The 15,132-nt window shown below is 48.7% G+C and overlaps 1 protein-coding gene across 3 annotated transcripts in view; it reads right to left on the bottom strand.

Annotated features, from left to right (window-relative positions):
* Positions 1–282: 282 nt before the first annotated feature.
* The window catches only part of ETV5 (ETS variant transcription factor 5), a 72,551-nt gene continuing 57,701 nt past the window's right edge, over positions 283–15,132 (bottom strand). For 2 of the 3 annotated variants that reach the window (XM_044004141.1, XM_044004142.1), the window contains exons 10-13: positions 11,405–11,473; positions 11,134–11,306; positions 5,297–5,398; positions 283–2,804 (exon numbers count right to left, since the gene is read on the bottom strand). In XM_044004141.1, the coding sequence (XP_043860076.1) occupies positions 2,583–2,804; positions 5,297–5,398; positions 11,134–11,306; positions 11,405–11,473 (566 nt within the window). In that variant the 3' untranslated portion in view covers positions 283–2,582. The remainder of the gene's footprint in view (positions 2,805–5,296; positions 5,399–11,133; positions 11,307–11,404; positions 11,474–15,132) is intronic. The other variant, XM_044004143.1, reaches the window with a different exon arrangement.

Raw genomic sequence — 15,132 nt, 5'->3', positions numbered from 1 at the left:
GGAATGAGTTACTCAGCCGTGGGGGCAAGGCTCAACTCGACCCAAGGCTCTTCTCCAATGCTTTTGAAACAAGGAGAAGAAAACAAAGTCTCTTCATACAGTCCCTGTGGCCTCCCCAAGAACCAAGCTGGTTCCTAAGGCAACCATGAAGAGGAAGGGGCCCCAGCTCCCCACTGTCCAAGTGGACCTGGCCCCTCCCAAGATGCCCTGGTGCGTAACTTAAACGCCAGGTAGGGAAGCCGATGGTGGAGGAAAGAAAGAGGCAGCTCTGGAGAGGAGGGCAAACTGAAAGCAAACGTCTTTATTGTACACAGTACAGAATGTAATGCAGCTTGGCGGGATGCAATGGCCCTGCTCAGGGGAAAGGCCTCCAAACCAACTCCCAGATGAAACCCTTTGTGCCCTGGACACTCTAGACTCTGGAAAAGAAGCCAAAGCCATCCAGGAGGGCAGTGAGGCTGGTTCCCGGGAAGGCCACACTGATGCCACCATCCTATGCCTTGTGACAGACAGCATGAGGGAGGAGAGCTCAGGCTACAGAGAATTAGCGCCACCCTGACTAAAACAGAATAAAGCCGTCCAAAGAGACCCCAAACCAGTGAAAGGAAAAAGAAAGGGAAAAAAATCCTATACAGCATTTACAACAAATAAATTCTTAGCCAGCTTTTTTTTTGGGGGGGGGAATAAAATATGCATAATATGTATAGAATATGTGTAGGTTAGAGAGCTATAATTACACTGTCTGGAACAGTTATCTTGATTACAGTATGGTGCTAATTAGGCCACGGTCACAGGTTCAATTTATATGGGCTAATTAGCTTTACACAGAGAAACACTCTGTTCTGTAGCCACAGACTACACACTCCTTATTCCAGCTCCCAGTGTGCTCTTGGGGACAAGGGAGGGGGGGGGGCTATATGGCTGGCCAAGTGTGGCCCATCACCCGTCAATGGAAAAATCACTCAGAGCACATTTATTGATAGTGGGTGAAAAGCTTCATCTTTACAAAGACTGGTCCATTCACCCTATTATCTTAGATGGCCAGGGGAACTGAGACTTATACCTCAGAATCTGGCAAGGGAGGACCCTCTGATAACCAACCTCTGCCCTAGCCTGGCTTCAGTGTCTTCTGAGCCTTGATTGGTTGCTGACACACTGACAAAAAAAAAATCGATGACTGAACCAGAACAATAGAAGAGGGAAATACGACAGGGAATGGTTGGATTTTACCTGTAGGTATCCCACGCATGTCTCAAACCCCATGAATCCTATATGCAGGGTTGATAGACCAAGGTAAGGAAGAAGGATGAAATGGAAGTCATCGGCTATATCCAGAGAAATAACCTCAAAGGCTCCCACACTGGGACTAGGTTCCAAATGGACATGAAATGCATTATGTACATATACTTTGCAGAGAGTATGTCAGTGAGTATGGGTAACTATACACAGAAGAGCCAGGAAGGGTATCCATGCTGCCCCGTTAAGCTTCCAAAATGTACAACACAGATGCGAATGTTCCAACAGGTTACCGGGTGCAGAAAGCAGAAAGCAGATGGCAGATGGGCTGGACAGGCCTCAGGCCTGGCTCTGGAAGAGTCCTGAGCAAAGCCCTTCTCAAGCTGCAGCATCTTGGGAAGGTCAGCACGGCCCTGTTTGAGGAGAGCGGCGCCGAGCTTCTGAGACAGAGGATTTTTGCTTTAGATACCAAAACTACAAAAAACCAGTTTTTAGAAACTGCTTTGCCAAAACAACCGCCCCTCCCCCACTCCCAAATTCCAAATCAAAAGCAAAACCAAATACTGTCAAGAGTATGAATCACCCTTCTTCTAAAAGGAAAGCCATCCCCAGCAAAGCCTGGCCATCAGGAAGAGGATGAAGGCAGCTCGTTCCACTGGTGACAGGAGAGGCAAGAAGCTCCGGGGCAGAGTCTGGGGCTTATGACCTGAGAGCCACAAGAGGGAAACACTGTCCTGATTTTGCCTCCTCCTTCTTAGCCAAGGCTGAGTCTTCATTTCAGGTTGAAGTCTTGTAGCTTTGCGATCCGGGGCTATGGAGTTCCACTTCTTTGTGACTGGAGCCTCCTTCCCCTACTGAGCCCAGTGTAGAATTTCTTTCAATTCACTGTTTGTGCAAATTAGAGCTACTTGAATGGAAGGGGAAGGTACGTAGGAGCCTCGAAGGAGCCTCGATCGATGCAAAGGATTGTCATGATAACGCTCTCCGGACAAGGTCAACTCATGTCCATGAGGAAGCACACTGTCTGGTGTGAGGTGGTTGGCAAGAGCTCAAACTCCATTGGCATCCTCTTTAGGGTGACAGCTGAGGTTCCTGCCACACTTGGTGGCTCCCTTCCTGCTCCTATTTCCCTGGTCAGGATCCTTCCTTTGAGGGTGCCAATCCAGGCCAAGGCCCAGCAGAACAATCAGGGGCAAGCTTTGGGAATGGCGGGGGAGAAAAACCCAAAAACAACCAATAATAATAATAATAATAATGACAATAACAATCAAAGAAAATCACTGCCTTCATTTGCCTGAATGGGAACTGCTAAATCTGGCGCTGGAGCTGCCAACTCGGCCACTCACTCAGTAAGCAAAGCCTTCTGCATAGGGGAGGCTGGGGCAGCGATCCAGGTCAAGGAGGTAAGCGGGGTTGTCCTCAAAGTGGGTCAGGGGTAAGGTCTCCTCCTCATTCAGCGGGCAGTCGGACTCGGCCTTCAAGAAGGGACGCTGATTGTCTGGAAAGGCCATGGAAAAGAGCGCGTCTGGATCGCAGACAAATTTGTAGACGTATCGCTCGCCAGCAACCTGATGGAAGAAACACACCCCAACTGTCTGTAGGCCTGAGCAGCATGGGGGGGGGGAGGGCAGCATCTACACTGGGCACTGACCCCCCCTACCCCTGGCCTTCTGCCCCAGTCTTCACTCTTCTAACAAAGACCACCTCTTTTCCTTTCACTGTTTGCTGTGGAGGGTCTTGGCCCAACCACACCTTCTGGTAGCTGGCTTAAGGCTTTGTTCCACTGTTCACTAAAGGAGGTGTCAGCGTACAACCTGATCAAGAAGGGTTTTCCTCCAACTGATGCCACCCATCTTTCCAAAAGGGAAGGGCCCAGGAGGCCAAGATAGAGACCCCTGACAGTTTTCCAGCTCCCCAGTATGGGCTGAAGAGTTTGAAATGCTATGAATCTCCAGGCCAGAGCACAATGGAAGGACCAAGACACATCTCAAAGCAGAAAAGAAGTTATATGGTTATCGGACAGTGTGCATTCACCAGGCTATTATATCCCTACACTAAAGTTAGACAATTGGGATATTAGCATGAAGACTTCTGAGTAAGGCAGTAGCATCCCAAACTCTTGCTCATTCAGGCTGGATAATGCATGAGCCAAGTCCTTGAGGTTTTCCTCTCCACTCTCTCTTTAGCATCTCCAAGGGGAATATGTAGACTTCTGACTTTGCTGGAAGCTCAGAGAACATCAGGTATGACAGATGGGAGGCTAAAACCATCAAACTAACATCTATAGACTGGTTATTCAGCCTAACCATCATGGAGGAATGAAAGCTAACTCCATTCAACTGTGACTCACTTTCCCGTGTGCACTCATTTTATTGGCTGGCTCCAAGAACATCTGCAACTGGGGAAACATAGATTTGCTTCAAGAGCCTTGATTTAAGAAATTTGTTTATTACGGGGAGCCAGACAGAAACACAATTCTGATCATTTCAAAAGCTCCTAATTTCAAAAGTAAAGTTTCCTAGCCCCTCGTTCTAGAAGATGAACATGGTCAGCCCAAGAAACATTCCAAAACCAGAGCCTGAGGGCATGACATTTGCAATGGGTTCCCTTAAGATAGTGACTGACTCTTTTAGCAAAGAAAATCTTAAGGAATGAGGGCATCATCCTAATGATCAGTTCAACCTGTCCTGAAATCATCCTTCTATTTTTACTTATCGCCTCTGAGATAAATGCTTCTAACTGATGGGTACACCAACCCTTGGGCTTCATCTGCCTTTTAAAAGTTCCTGTTCACTCCTGGGCCACATGAGATGTGAGACAGCCACTAGCCACAAACTGATTTCGTTATCAGAGACCAAATGCTTCCCTAAAAAAAGTAGGGGTCTGTAAATGAGAATAGCTCCTATTTACCCAAGTCACCGGGTCTCCTAATGGCCATGGCTTGGCTGCCCCCAAGGACAGAGGGCTCCCTCCACCATTACTACAGGGGAGGGAGAAAGGTGTCAGTCTCCTGCAGCCTCAACCATCAGACTTGGGGGGAGAAGTAACAAGGTTGGGAAGAGAACCAGAGAACCCAGGGATTATTCCTGTTTTTAGTCTGCCTCTGTTCCGGGCTGAGAGTTGGAATACCAGGCAAGGATGATGACTTTTCTCAAGATGAGGTCTCAATGGGGGTTGGAGGGGTAGGGGTGGGTAGGGACTGGACTTGATTTCACTGCGTGAGAAAACTCCTCCTATCAATGCAGCTTGGCATAACTTATGGTCAGACAATTGTCTGGGGTCATGTAGTCAGTACGGATGAGAGTGGGACTGCAACCCTGGCAGTGTGGCTTGGTGGCAAGAGCACCAGCTCTGAGGGCCGGGGACCAGCATTCCGAGGCGTGCTGTGGCACGGTGTTCTAAGGCAAGTCACCCAGGCTCCTGGAGCTCCCAGGAGCACAGTGTGGGAAGGGGGCCCTCCATCCAGCTCATCTGCCCCAAACGTTGTAATACAAACATCACGAGTCTGTCATGTCTCCCTCCAAGGAGCAAGCGGCATGACAAGGGGAAGGGGGCCTCTGATCTGCTACTTCCCCTATTTGTGGTTTCTAAATTCTGACTCTCACTTGGTGTCTCATTCAGGGAACTTCACAGGCTCCTTCCAAGTTTGTTCTGCTCTAACTATCCTTTCGATGGGCAGGCATTTCCCTTTAAGAAATCTGGCAGTGGCCGAGGAAGCCACGGCCAAGCAGCTGCTGCCAGGACACAGAAATTGCCTCAGTTCCCGTTTCTGAGAGTCCAGGGAGAGAGTCCAGATTTCCGAGGAAATCTAAGCCCTCCTGCTTCATTTTTGCCAGGCTCGGAGTTGATCATGGGCTATGTTCTCACAGACTGGCTTATACAACCTTCCTGACCTCTTCACCTTTGTTCCCTCCTCATTCTCTTAGTCACTGAGCCAAGGTCCCCCTGCTCGCCAGCTCTCGTGGTTACAGGTAATCTTGTCTTGGGGTGGGGGAAAGGGGCTGGTTACAGGTAATCTTGTCTCCAAAGTCATTGTTCACTGAGTCTCTTGGGTTCCTACCTTCTGCATGATGCCCTTTTCATAGTAATAGCGCAGAGAGCGGCTAAGCTTGTCATAGTTCATTGCTGGTCGGTTCTTTTGGATGCCCCATCGCCGGGCCACCTGAGGAGAGAGGAAAGCAGAGCGTGACAGATGGACCCACACACCATAGCCATTTTCTGCAGAGCTGGCCCTGGGTGCTTGGGGCTTGACCAGTGACACACCTTCCTGACCTGGAAATTAAAGGGCTCAGTCTCTGCAGCCTAAAAGGTGAGCACTGTCATGACTAAGCTCAGGGAGGGACCGTGAAGCAAAGCGAGTATAAGCCCCGTAAGACTGTAGTGGGCTCCACTAATATCTCAGCGGGAGCCAACATGCTTCTGTTCTTCCACGTATGAATTATTGACCAATGCCCAGAGCCCATTAGCATGTTGCCGTTAAGTGCTGTGGTTTCTGTAGCAGTCAATAAGGAATAATTAGAATGGTCATCCCTGAAACATTAGAAACACACTAGTGAGTTGCTAATGGGCTAAGAGAACAAAAGTTCAATTCTAATAAGATTGGAGAGGGGCCGGGAGACATTTACTTATTGCAGCTCCTACAGTGAAGGGGAATCAGATGGTTTGAGTCTGTGGCCATCCAATCCTGTGCTCCCAGGGGACTCTCAGAATGGGCCCGAAAGCTTGGAGCACCATTATCCATCTAATGAAAAATTAACAGGGCTTCCCAAACAGTGCTGAAGTGCATTAAATCCCACCCAGTCCACCTGAGGCACAATGATGGAGAGAGATGTAATCTGAGGCCTGAGCAGACAAACTGAACCAAACAGCCAGGAAATCTCTCCATTGGCCTTGGTGGATGAGCAGGCTCACCCATTTTTTATCTCATATGCGGCCTGAGATACAGGGAGAGATCCCGAAACCCCACAAACACTCAGCATTCCAGCTTTTTCTTAAGAGGATCCCCCCCATTAGAGGCACGGGAGCCAACCATTCCCCAGACATTCATTGGCAGAGCTCATCAAGGCGATCCGGCCATCTTTTAGGTACGTTCTGGAAACATTTTCTGCACAAAGTGATTGCTCGTTGATCGGCTGCAAATCTCTATGCTTTCAAAAACTCAATGTTTTTTTTTTTTGTTTTGTTTTGTTTTGGTTTGGTTTTGTGAGGGACTGAGGGTTAAGTGACTTGCCCAGGGTCACACAGCTAGTAAGTGTCAAGTGTTTGAGGCTGGATTTGAACTCAGGTACTCCTGAATCCAGGGCCAATGCTTTACCCACTGAGCCATCTAGCTGCCCCCTCAAAAACTCAATGTTAAACATGGGGTAGTAAAAGGGAGGGAACCAGAGGGACCCATGTCCTCTATCTAGTACACAGCACTACAGAGACAAAAACAAACCCTGCCCTGCCCTGCCCTCAAGGAGCCTGCACTCTATTGGGCAGAGGGGAAACAATCTGGCTCATTATCAACAGTTTCTCTGTCCCTATTAAGGAAATGAAAATGAATTCTAAAAGTCCACCAAAAATAACCTGATAGCTAAGAAAAAAATGTACATAGATGTCAATTTGGTGCCCATACCGCTCCTATGTTTGGAAAAGAAACTGTCTCAAAGTTCAAATTCAACAACTCTTGAGAAATGTTGGTCTTTATTGTTGAATCTGAACTTTTGAGAGTTTTTTTCAAATATGGAAGAGGTACGGACACCAAATTGATATCTAGATACATGAAGGCATTGTCCGAGGTGCTGGGTGGGGCCATAGGAATTGAAACGACCTTAAGTTAGGTAACACATAACTGAATTCAGTTTAGGTAAAGAAAAAAAATATTACCCCTAATTTTGGCCTTAATTACCTGCTATGTCCTGTGTTGTACCACTCAGGTATGAATTCAGCATAAAGGTCAAATAAATAGTCAAAGAGCTTAAGAAAATGCTTAAAAAATCAAATGCTACAGAATGAAAATTCTTCATTACATTGATGATTCCAGGATCTGACATGGGAGTTTGCTCCAGTGTTGCCCCCACTCCATTCCCTCCTGTCTTCTCATCCTAGGGGTATCTTGCCCACAACCTCCCAACAGTCTTCCATGAGGTCTCCTGGACAGGCTGGAGGCATGCCTGGACACCTCTTCCCTGCCTTTGGCTCTCGATGTGGTCACAGGCCTGTTGGCTTGCTTTTTTGTTTTCTCTCCATGCCTGGTCTCCCTTCTTTTCTGATCACACATTTTTCAGATGGTAGCTCCTCTACAAACTTCTTATGCCCACCATGTGTCTTGGCAACCCCTGGCATCTACTGTGCAGGATACACCAGCATACTGGGAGGCCCTTTCTCAGGGAGCTGGCCACTAGGAGATGAAGTCTTTGGAGAAAAAAAGATGCAAGTAAAAAAAAAACCCCAAGAAAATAGAGGGAGAAGGAACTAACTAAAACAGACAAGAGTCTCTTTTCCCTCTGAATGTAGAATTTGGTGGACATGCTCAGTCACACTGAAGCGTAACTGCCGGCCCAGCCTCTGCGATGCCCAAACACACACTCTCAGCACATCCTGCAGCTCTGGGCTGAGCTCTCTCCCTGGCATCACTCACAGATGCAGAGCGTCTGCCCTGATCTCAGGCTGCCCTGGTCGCCATGGCGACAGGTGCTCCTCAGCACCCACCCGCGCCTGGCTGAGCCCACTCAAGAGCTCCTTGTTCCTTGGCGCTGCCTGGCACCATGGCACATCCTACACAATGGGCCCTCAGCACAGTGATTAGCATACTGGATTTGCCCTAAGAGGCCCGCACTTGGATCTCAGGGGCCACTTACTACGGGGCTGACTTTGGGCCTCACTATCTTCTTCTGTGAAGCAGAAGGGTGGGGCTGGATGACCTCAAAGGGGGGATCCTCAGGCTCTAAAGGGTCAGCCACATGACTAGGCCCTCTTTAAAGAGATGACAACACAAGGACCAGGCTCTCTTTAAATGTTCTTGTGGCATTCCCCCCCAGGGGAGGGGGAAGGGCACAAGAGCAGGCCCTGGAAAGCTCGTACCTGGGCCCCAGACAGGACAGAGTCACTGTGTGACCTTGGACAAGTCACCAAACCTAGGTTCCCTCATCTTTAAAATGAGGAGGCTAGATAAGGTGATCTCTCAGGTCCCTTCTGGCTCTGCCACATGTTCTACCAGCCCCTTTCCCCCACCCCCAAATATTCATTAATGCAGATTCACAGCTAAAATGGTCCCAGATGAAAGTAGAGTCTGTCATAATTGAGAGGGCGCTAAGCTGGAGGACTATCAAAAGACATTTGATTAGGGGGACTGCCAAAATGCAGTTTTCAAACCGCCATTTCCCTGCACAGTGTAATGGATATTGTGGCTAATTACCCAGCATGCACCACTCAGCTCCGCAGCTGCCTACAATTACGTCCCCAATGGCTTTTTCCTCAGCTTCACCCTCCAAACTCCTCGTGAGATACAGCGATTCCAAGGTGTAACTTATAAAATTAAGACTCAGCATTGTCTGGGCCTACGGAGGGCAGGACCCCCTAACTACATGGAGGATTTATAAAGAAATGTTCAAGAGAGCAACCGGTCATTAGGATGAATGGGATAAGGACACCAAGAGGCCTCCCTGAGTTGGGGGCAGGTGCAAGAAGAAAAGTGTCTTGGCTTGGGGAGGTTAAGGGTCCAGCACCATGGGCTGCACGCAGCAGGTGCTTAAGATGCCCATACTAACATGCCCGCTTCACTCTGGCCCTGGCTAGGTGGTGCGGTTAGTGTTCGAGGGGACAGTGAGAAAGCCAGGCTCATCTTCCGGCACATCCATCCCTCTGTGACTAGGGTGCTGGTGGCACAGCAGCCTGGCAGACACCATCATCAGTGGTTCACCTGGGCTGGACGGTCTGCTTAGGTCTGAGCCTCTGTGGAATGGCATAAATCAAGAAGGGCTGTCCACAGGGACAGCGTAGGCTCCAGGCTCTCCCCTTGCTCCATCAAGGAGGCAAGCTCGCTTAGCTGTGTCTGCTCGAGGAATCAGCCAGCCCCTTTTTCCTCTCTCTTCACCAGAACCCTATTGCACGTTATGTCACTTAGCCATTGTACTGAAATCATCTCTCTGGCTCTGGAGCTGGCTTGGGTCTTGATGCAAACACAATGACTCATTCTCCTCATGATAACAGAGATTAGGATAACCAGGGCAGTTTTCTCTGGAGTCCTGGCTTTCCAGGGAAGACCTCTGTGTAGTTCCTCCCCAGGACTCTTGGTTTCTTTCTTTCTTTCTTTTTTTTTGGTGAGGCAATTAGGGTTAACTGACTTGCCCAGGGTCACACAGCTAGTAAGTGTTAAGTGTCTGAGGCCGGCTCCCCAGGACTCTTAATGACTTCAGTCCCTTAGAACCCGATTTCCAAACTTACAGTTATGGACTGAAGTCCAAACACCTTGGCCCACACAATGTACACAACCAGATGTCACTCTGGTATTGTGGCCTCACTTCTTGTTACTTACTATCCTGTGTGGGCTCTATATACTCCAGAGACTGTACCTTCCTTCTCCTCCCCTCCAACAGGCCTTACACTTCCCTATCCCTAAGGCCTTGGTGCCCGCCACCCCTTCCTTTGGAAATATCCTCCTCCCTTCTTTGACAGCTGGGCCCATTCTTTTTTTTTTTTAGTGAGGCAATTGGTGTTAAGTGACTTGCCCAGGGTCACATAGCTAGCAAGTGTTAAGTGTCTGAGGCCAGATTTGAACTCAGGTACTCCTGAATCCAGGGCCACTGTGCCACCTAGCTGCCCTGGGCCCATTCTTTAAAGCCCCACTCCTGCCACCTCTTACATGAAGCCTTCCCTGAATCCCAACAGTAACGAGGTTCCCCTTGTACCTCATTAAGGAACTTGGGTCCTGCTGTGTGGGGGTGCTCTGCTTGTGAGCCTTCCTTACTCCATGAACTCAGGGATTATATTTTATATATCTCCAAGTGCCCAACAGCATCCTACATGCAGCAGGTGCTCCATATTTGCCGAGCTGAAGTAACGTGCATGGCAGACTTTCCTGTTAAGGTGCTAAAATTGTGTCCTATATTTCTATTATTCTGGCCTTGCCTAGTGAAGGCTAATTTTACACTTCGGGCCACAGGCCCCCAGAGAGCTGAGAACCTTTCCCTCTCTCCTGCCCAAGAGCCTGGCTTCTTTCTTCTCTTCTACCTCTGCTTGTCTTTGTTTCAGAATGGCTGGAAGACAAAGGCTGCTGCCCTTTCTGGATGACTTCGGATCCCAAGCCCAGTCTGACTTTTTGATTCACATCATGCTCAGGAAAGGGGAGCAGAGCTGCAAGCCTTTCCTTCCTCATTAAGAGCTCGGAGTCTATTTTGGGGGCAAGAGGAAATGGGAGTGGTTCCATTGGAGATCTTCATGGCCAGAGTTTGAGTAAACAGGGAAAAGAACGTGCTATTTACAAGGGAGGTTTGTACTATCTGTGAACCATCGTGATGCCACAAACCATCCCAAGGCTGAATGAAGTTCACACAATTGATGGGACAGTTTGCCTCTCGAGGCTGGACCTGCCCCCGACAAGCAAGGGCAGGGTCCACAGCCCATTGTCACGGTCTCAGAAGTGGGGATGCCGGGGGGGTGGGGGGGGCTTCTACCCCAGAAGGCCAGACAGGAGACTCTTGGCAGAAGGAGCAGAGCTCCTTTACTTGGTAGAGCTGCCAGTACTCACCAAGCACTCTCTGGGAAAGCACACTCCTACCATCCCAAGGAGGCCTCTGAGAAGAGATCTCTGTGGTCAAGGACTGAGCCCAATTGGGAAGGGCTCCAAATGTCAAAAAAACAGGGGGAACCAGAATAAACTCAACCACCAGCCTGTCTGGCTGATTAAACTCATACCTCTTCTGGTTCTATCAGCTTGAACTCCATGCCTCTGCCTGTCCAGGCAATGAAGTGGGCATTGGCCGGGTCATCGAGGAGAGTAACCAGGAACTGCCACAGCTGGAGGGAGCCGCGTCTCTGGTAGGGGGGACCTTCCCGATACATGGTGGGCTCCTGTTTGACTTTGCCTGCTTGGACAAAGAAATTTGTATAGCTCTGCCATTCCAGGCTTTTAAGGCAATTTGGGGGAAGGTCTGTGAACTTGTTTGACCTCCCTTTAGCGACTTACCTTCCAGCCTCTCCGGTACAACACATGTGTCATCGAAGTACAATCGAGGATCTTTGTCACATGAAAAACCTGGTTGGGAGAGTCAGAGAAAAAGGAAATGAAGTCAGAACATCTGGTTTGGAAAGCTTTCTACTTATTTCTGTATCAGACCCTTAGTTTTGAAGGCTGAAATAAGATGAAATGATCTGATATGGTACTGTGGCATCTAGGCCCAGAGAGAGTCTAAGGGTTTTCTGAAAGAGCTGACTGAGCCCCAGGTCCCAGATGGAATCAGCTTCTGCAAAAGGCTGATAAGGGCTTGCAGCAAGGGAGATGGGCGCTAACCACACATTTCCTCACACCTTGATTATAAATGCAGCAGGGAACACACCTACAAGTCCCCTGTGATCTGAAGAGGCCTGCCTGGCGTTAGCTAATGCACACCTAGCAGCCCACTGGACTCTTCCTTGACAAATGCTAGTTTCAATTTTTTTTTTTAAAATAACTTTCCATAAAGAAAACCAGGGTCACAAATCTCACATACTGGGCTTGTCAAACAAAATCTTTTTCCAGGGCACCCCAAAAATGAGAACTAAGAAAATGTCTGTCCAGGAAAGAGCCACCAAAATGGCACAAGTCCTGGAGAAGAGCATCTGGAAGGGAATACGAATGAGCCCAGGGGACCCTGGAGACCATTTCATGTACAGCCTAGAAAGAGGAAGCTCAAGCGGGATAAATGACCAGGCCAGGGTCACATATCTCAAAAGAAACAGAGAAAGGGGGCAGCTAGGTGGAAGAGTAGATAGAGCACTGGCCCTGGAGTCAGGAATCTGGTTTCAGCCACTTACTATCTGTGTGACCCTGAGTAAGTTACTTAATCCCAACTGCAAAAGAAAGAAAAGGAAGGAAGGAAATGGAGGGAGGGAGGGAGGGAGGAAGGAAGGAAGGAAGGAAGGAAGGAAGGAAGGAAGGAAGGAAGGAAGGAAGGAAAAGATTTCCAAGAAAGGTAGGAGATTATGGGGGGTGGGGGGGGGCGGGAAGATCTGAAATTCCACGGCCTTAGAATTCTCTTTAGGATAACGATGGGGCAGCCTAACCTATCCCCAGCATTTCCAGGTACAATCAGAGGCACAGATATGCAAAGGATAGTCCATTTCCAAGGCATGAAAAGCTACCAGTGTGGAAAACCCTCTCCCCAGTGAAGATTGTGACCCTCCTACAATTTGAAAGGCATGCCGAGAAGAGACTTGTTCCCATTTTCACACAGCTGCTAAGTGTAACCAGGAGACTGTGAAAGCTGCAGCTCCCCGTGGCTCCAGACCTAACTTAACTCCATCCCCTCTGATAAGATTGGTAGCTGCAAAGAATCATCCAATACCTCCAAGGGGACCCAAGGCATCTGCCCCGAGGGAAGAAGAGGGATCATCCACGAAGCACAAAATATGGCGGTGCCCTCTTTTTGTGCAATTGGCAGTGTGGGGCCCGAGATCAGAAGTGATGGCGGATAATAGGGAGAGGGTGGCGGCCAATCACCTCGTCTTTAAAAAGCAGAGGCATGGGGGCAGCTAGGTGGTGCAGTGGATAGAGCACCAGTCCTGGAGTCAGGAGTACCTGAGTTCAAATCCGGCCTCAGATGCTTAACACTTACTAGCTGTGTGACCCTGGGCAAGTCACTTAACCCCAACTGCCTCACTAAAAAGAAAAAAAAAAGCAGAGGCATAAGATCAGCAGGAAGACTAAAAGAGGGCCGGACAAGCAGGAGAGCTTGAATTGATCATCTAATAAGGAGGCAAGCCAGCCGTCCGGAAAAGACTTGCAGCTTCACATCTAATCTTTTCTGCTCTGCTGTGTACCCAGGAATGTCCATCCTACTGAGTTTCAGAATTAAAAATAAAAATTAATTCAAAAACTAAAGAAGTATAGTCAAGGGGGGAAAAAAAAGAGAAAGCACAGATGTCCTTTAAGGAACAGACGCCTTTTAAGAAAAGGCCCTTCTGGGGCAGCTAGGTGGCGCAGTGGATAGAGCACCAGCCCTGGAGTCAGTAGGACCTGAGTTCAAATCCTGCCTCAGACACTTAACACTTACTAGCTGTGTGACCCTGGGCACTAAGTCACTTAACCCCAATTGCCTCACTAAAAAAAAAAAGAAAAGGCCCTTCTGATGCCTAAAACTGTTTTACCCCCTGGTTCCAAAGGTTAAGGTCCCTCTCAATTTTGGGCACCAGTGCAAGTTCTTGTCATGAAAAGCAATTTGAAACAATCTTCTGATTCTCCCCGCATCGCCCACTTAGAATGGACTGATAGAATTTTAATATTTTTTTTTGTCTGTTTTTTTTCCTTCTTTTTTGCGGGGCAGTGGGGGTTAAGTGACTTGCCCAGGGTCACACAGCTAGTAAATGTCAAGTGTCTGAGGCCGGATTTGAACCCAGGTCCTCTTGAATCTAGGGCCTTATCCACTGAGCCACCTAGGTGCCCCCAAATTTTTATATTTTTTTAAAGAGGGGGTTGGGAGGTGGGGAGAACCCCAGATTCCATGACACTGGAACCAGGCAATAGGAAACTTGGTGGGTTTATGTCGAGACATTTGGAGCATTAACCAGAGCAAGCACTTGATGAACAACACAAAGCTTCCTGGATTCCCTAGAGTATTCTAAATCTAGGACCAACCCTAAAATGTCGAGTCCACATTAGTCCACAGAAGACAGACCCTGCCTGTTGTTTTCCTGTGGCGCTGTCTCTCTTCAATGTCCATCTCCCTTCCCCCTTCCCTATGCAAAACGACACACCTGCTCTACCCCCCAGTCTTCTCAAGTCAGAGGCTTTCTCTTCTGCATTTACACTCAGCATGAATTTACACTCAGCTCTATTCAAGGAGGTCCTGGGACGTTTACAGAGCTCAGGTCTTGAGGGGTGGGGACAGGCCTCTACACAGTTGGTTTAATGCACTGAGCTGGAGAAGTTAAGGTTCTGGAAAAAGAACCTAAGCCTAGGCTCCCTTCCTCCCCCCTTCCCATGAACAAAAATGCCGGCAAGCCACAAAGCCTGCCCTCCCGTGCGAGCTCTGAGCAAGTCTTCAGCGTCCCAGGCACCCATTTTGGTTCCCAAATCTCTACGAATGTTCCAAATGTTCCTGACCTTTTAGGGTTGGGATAGGGACCTGGCCACTCTCTGAAGACACTGAAGGGGAGATTATTTAAGTGTGTGAAGGAAGCAGTGCTAGGTGACAAAAGAATAACAAATTCTCTAAGTCTGGCCTTAGAAACACGCACACATCAACACGTACACACACGTATACATATCTGCACTTAACAGAAGAAATAAGGACAGAATCACAGTACATGGAACCACTGGTTATTGGCCCCTACTTAACAGGTCTCCAGGGAAGCCCAGGGGAAGGGGAGGGGGGAGCCTACTGCTTCCCCAGGCATCCCATCATGCTCTCTGCCAGCTCCAAGGTCTAAGGAAGTCTTTCCTGATTTGCCTCTTTCCCTGCTTTATGCAGCATTCCTGGTTTTTCCCTCTGGGGACAAAGAGAACAGGTCTCTCGTTCTTTTCCACAGAAGAGTAGAGACTTTGTCATCCCCCCACCCCATGGGGATCCCCCAATGGACCCTCATGTGGCCTGGACTCAAGGCCTTTCATCATCCTGAACATTTCCTCTGAGCACCATCCAAGCTTACTAACATCCTTTCTAAACTCATGCTCTAAGCATGGCAAGCCTAGAACCTCTCTCTCACCTCCTCACTCGG

This window comes from Dromiciops gliroides, chromosome 4 (assembly GCF_019393635.1).
Source record: "Dromiciops gliroides isolate mDroGli1 chromosome 4, mDroGli1.pri, whole genome shotgun sequence".
NCBI classification, from domain to species: domain Eukaryota; kingdom Metazoa; phylum Chordata; class Mammalia; order Microbiotheria; family Microbiotheriidae; genus Dromiciops; species Dromiciops gliroides.
Note: the sequence above shows the minus strand (reverse complement) of the source record. Positions and strands in the feature narration are given on the sequence as shown.